Genomic DNA, 3,883 nt, shown 5'->3' on the forward strand with positions numbered 1-3,883 from the left:
CCTGCCAGTGCTGAGGCCTCCCTCTCTGTGGAGGAATAAGGGAGAAGGGGCGAGCACCGTCAGATCAAAACCGCGAGAGCCCTTATGCACGCTGCAAACCACCTACCCTGCTCCTGCACCCCCCAGCCCATGGGGGTCCCCCACCTGCAGGAGCAGTGCCCAGGCCCTGAGGGCCCTACCTGAGCAGGTAGAAGCCCAGGGAAGACACCAAGGCCATTCAGTCATGGTTAGAGGTGCTTTGTTGTTGTTTTTTTTTTCCTCTCCTTTTTCTCCTCCTTTAAAAAGTGCCATTTGTACATACTGACCTTAGAAAAGCAGGTTAAAACCGAGGGCTGGGCAGCTGTCCCTTGTGCTCGGGCCAACCCCCGCAGCCCGGCCCAGGGCCTTCTAGTGTTACACTTGTGCAAGCACAGGGCGACATCCTTCACGAGTCCCCAGGGAGAGCGTGGGGTGGGGACACAAGTCCAGTGCAAAGTGACAGGGAGCCAGGGCAGGGCTGCCCCCCTAGAGCCCAACACCCCTGTCCCAGTGCCATCCCCTGCCGTGGGGTCCCTCCAGACAGAGCTCAGCAATGTGGACACCACAGGGGCCAAGGACGTGGGCCTCGTTCAGTTGACGGTGCTGGTCTGGCTCCTTTCCTCCACACTCTCTGTGGCACCGTAGTGCGCCCCTGCTTCGCTCAGCCCCTGCAGGGAGACACCATCTGTGGGGACAGGAGAGAAGGGACAGGTTAGGAGCCATTGTGGCTGCTGGAGTGACCCCCCACATGTTGGCCTGGACACTCCTGCCACTGGCACAGGAGGCCATAGCACATCCCCAAGGCAGCATGGGGGGTGTCTGTCCTCTCCCCAGACCAAGACACAGGCACACAGCTGGGCAGAGAGGCAGCTGCTAAGCTGGCACCGAGCACTGAGTCCCCGGCCAGACAAAAGGCACCCCATCCCCAACCTCTCCCCTGCCTTGGGCTACCAGCATTTGGAGCAGCCCCTGCCACCCCTCGGTGACCCACAGCGTGCCAGCGTCAGCATGGCCATAACAAGGCCAAACAGGGATGGATCCTGTCTTCCAGAAGGTCACAGCAAGCAGGCACAGCCCCCAGCTCTGGGGCTAGAAGCGGCAGAAGCAGGATGGTGCCAGTGCCCCTGCCCCGTGTGCCTACCATGAGGGTCCCCCTGTGGGCACAACCGTGAGCGTTCCCACAGCCAGCCCTGCCACGGCACCTCCTGCCGCCTCCCTGCAGCCAGGGCCATCTAGAAAGATATCTCTCATTTTAGCCCAGGCTGGCACAGGACATGGGGCTCCCAGTGCCCCCAGCCACATGCCTGGCTGCCCCCCAGTGTCCCCAGTCCCACTCACGGTAGCGGATACGGATGGGCCAGACCATGATGCAGCACAGAGAGGCGATGGCAGCGATAGCAATGCCTCCGGTAACCAACACCATCACCCAGTGGTAGAAGCTGATGCAGGCGGGGCAGCAGAGCTCAGTCCTGCAGGGAGAGGGCAGGGATGGGGCTTGGTGGCCAGGACCAGAGCCTGGCCCAGCGCTGCCCAAGTGCCCTGGGGCTGCTGGCAGCAGTCCCACGTCCTCAGTGTCAGGACTGGTTCACACTGGTACATGAGGGAAAGGTCCAGGGCAAGGAGAGAGGGCAGCACCCTCGACATTAAGATCCCCAGCCCCTTTGTGTGTCCCTCATCTAGGGCCAGAAGTCAAGGAAGGATTTAAGACAAATCAGAACTGGCCTCCACGTGTGTCTCTCGCTCCAAACCAGGGACACTTGCTGCCTGGCCCCTAGGCGATGTGGCAGGAGCTGCCACCCAAGGTTCCTGCTTTGAGGAATGCTTACGGGCACGGGTGCAGGTTCTGGATCAGCATCACAGCCAGGCCGTTGGCCATCTTGTCCGTGAAGCTCATGGAGCCGTAGACGAATGCGCTGCTGTGCTGCAAGGGGAGGAGAAACCTCATCGGCTGCTGCGCCGGGGCCAGCCCTGGCACACAGCCCAGCGGGCGCCGGCAGCGAGAGCCTTGTGCCCTCTCATGGGCAGAGCCCACATTACAGCAGAGCCCGGGCACGGTGCTGCCTGCACCCCCACGGCACAGCCCCCTCGCAGGGGTCTCCATCCCCCCTGATCCCGTGCCAGCTCCAAGCCCCTCTGCGAGCCCCGGGTCCATCCTGGAGGAGCAGACGTACCGTGTTGGTGCCGATGAGGTCTGCTGTCATGGAGAGGGAGGTGACCAGGATAGTGGCAGAGCCAGCTCCAAGCAGCACGGCCGCCCCATAGATCTCTGCTCCCATCTGCTTGGCCAGGGTCACCCAGGAGGCGAAGGCCAAGATCACCATGATGCCCACGAAGTAGGTCAGCTGCTCCAGGACAGCGCAGGGCCAAGCAGAGGCAGAAAGGAGAGCTCAGACCCCAGCTCAGCTGACACCCAGCAAGGCAGGGGGGAGTGGGGAGGGCAAGGGATCCTTGCCTGAGATCCGCAGGGGACAGCCCTGGCTCTCCCCAGCTGGTTCTAAACAAGGACCCCCAAGCAGCAAGGGCCTTGCAGTGGCCCAGGCTGTTTTACAGTGTTGGCCGCAGCCTGAGAGCCAAGCCCCCAGCAGAGCTGTAGGCAGGGCATGGGGACAGCCAGCCAGCAGGAGATGGGGACTCGCTGGGGAATGGTGCTTGCTGCAGTCTGGAGGGGGCAGGCCCCCACACCCCATGCCTGCCTGGGGTGGCTCAGCCAAACCCTCCCTCTGCCTCTCATGGGCACTGTGGGGCTCTTCCAGCCCAGGCAGGGCTGTGCAGGACAGGCTCAGGACCTGGCCCCTGGGTCTAACTCAAACCTCACCAGGCTCCCAGGACTCACATTTCGACCTATCCACTTATTCACAGGCTTCATGAGGAAGGAGGAGAGGAAGCCACTGATATATATCACCAGGGGAATGGTGGCGATGTATTTCTGCAAGAGACAAGGGCAGGGAGATGAGCTCGGGAGCATCGGCACAGGACCCCTGTCCAGGCGACCTCGGCACACGGGCAGGGACCTGCCCTGCACCCACCTTGGGCAGCAGCAGCGAGTTGGTCAGGTACATGGCGATGTAGGTCTGGGACAGATTGACGATGAGCCGGGTGGCCATGTAGAGCACCGCGACCTGCGAGGGGACAGACACGGGGCAGCACCGCTCAGCCCGTGCAAACTGGGGGTAGGGAAAGCTGGCACCTGCCATGCCCAACCCCGTCATGGCACAGATGTCCACTGACAAGGGGGCAGCCCCCTGACGTGGTCGGTAGGTGCTGGTGACAGCTCATCTCTCCCATCCTCACACGCACCAGGGGCACGTCCCACTGCCAGAGGATGCCCACAGCACCCAGGCAGGGCAGCAGCCCAGGACAGGCACCGTGGGCCCGGCCCACAGCCATACCTGGTAGAAGGCAGGCTCCAGCAGCCAGTCCTTCCAGATCAGCAGCGGGCGCGGGGGGCTCGCAGGCTCCTTCTGCAGCAGGGGCGTGCTCTCCTCCAGCTGGGGCAGCGAGCCCGGCAGGTACGGCTTCTCTTTGGTGCCCAGGTGGAAGATGAGGGAGAACACGGCCCCCAGCCCCACCACAATGAGGGACAGGTCCTGAGTAGGGCAGAGGGGGTGAGCATAACAGGGGCTGCCCTTCGCCTGCCCACCATCCACCCCCAGCAGTCTGGTGGATACAGTGGGGTTCCCAAAAACCCCGGGAGAGCTCAGTGCAGTCTCTGCCCAGTGTGGTAGGTGAGATTTCAGGGCACTGCTGTTTTGTTCCCTCCAGGGCCTCCCCTGTTGAGCCATGTCCCACCCAGGGAAGAGAGGACCATGGGGACTGAGCCCTGGCACTTACCCGAAATATAGGGACATCCTGGATGCCTAAGTGC

General features: G+C 62.7%; 1 protein-coding gene across 1 annotated transcript in view; it reads right to left on the minus strand.

The window, feature by feature from the left end:
- Positions 1-608: 608 nt before the first annotated feature.
- Positions 609-3,883, minus strand: part of MFSD12 (major facilitator superfamily domain containing 12) — a 5,787-nt gene continuing 2,512 nt past the window's right edge. The window contains exons 3-10 of the mRNA XM_010182501.1: positions 3,850-3,883; positions 3,408-3,605; positions 3,045-3,137; positions 2,852-2,944; positions 2,190-2,360; positions 1,845-1,939; positions 1,357-1,487; positions 609-703 (exon numbers count right to left, since the gene is read on the minus strand). The exon at positions 3,850-3,883 is cut by the window's right edge and continues 81 nt beyond it. Coding sequence (XP_010180803.1) covers positions 609-703; positions 1,357-1,487; positions 1,845-1,939; positions 2,190-2,360; positions 2,852-2,944; positions 3,045-3,137; positions 3,408-3,605; positions 3,850-3,883 — 910 coding nt within the window. The remainder of the gene's footprint in view (positions 704-1,356; positions 1,488-1,844; positions 1,940-2,189; positions 2,361-2,851; positions 2,945-3,044; positions 3,138-3,407; positions 3,606-3,849) is intronic.

Source organism: Mesitornis unicolor, unplaced genomic scaffold (genome assembly GCF_000695765.1).
Source record: "Mesitornis unicolor isolate BGI_N332 unplaced genomic scaffold, ASM69576v1 scaffold31004, whole genome shotgun sequence".
In the NCBI taxonomy this organism is placed as follows: domain Eukaryota; kingdom Metazoa; phylum Chordata; class Aves; order Mesitornithiformes; family Mesitornithidae; genus Mesitornis; species Mesitornis unicolor.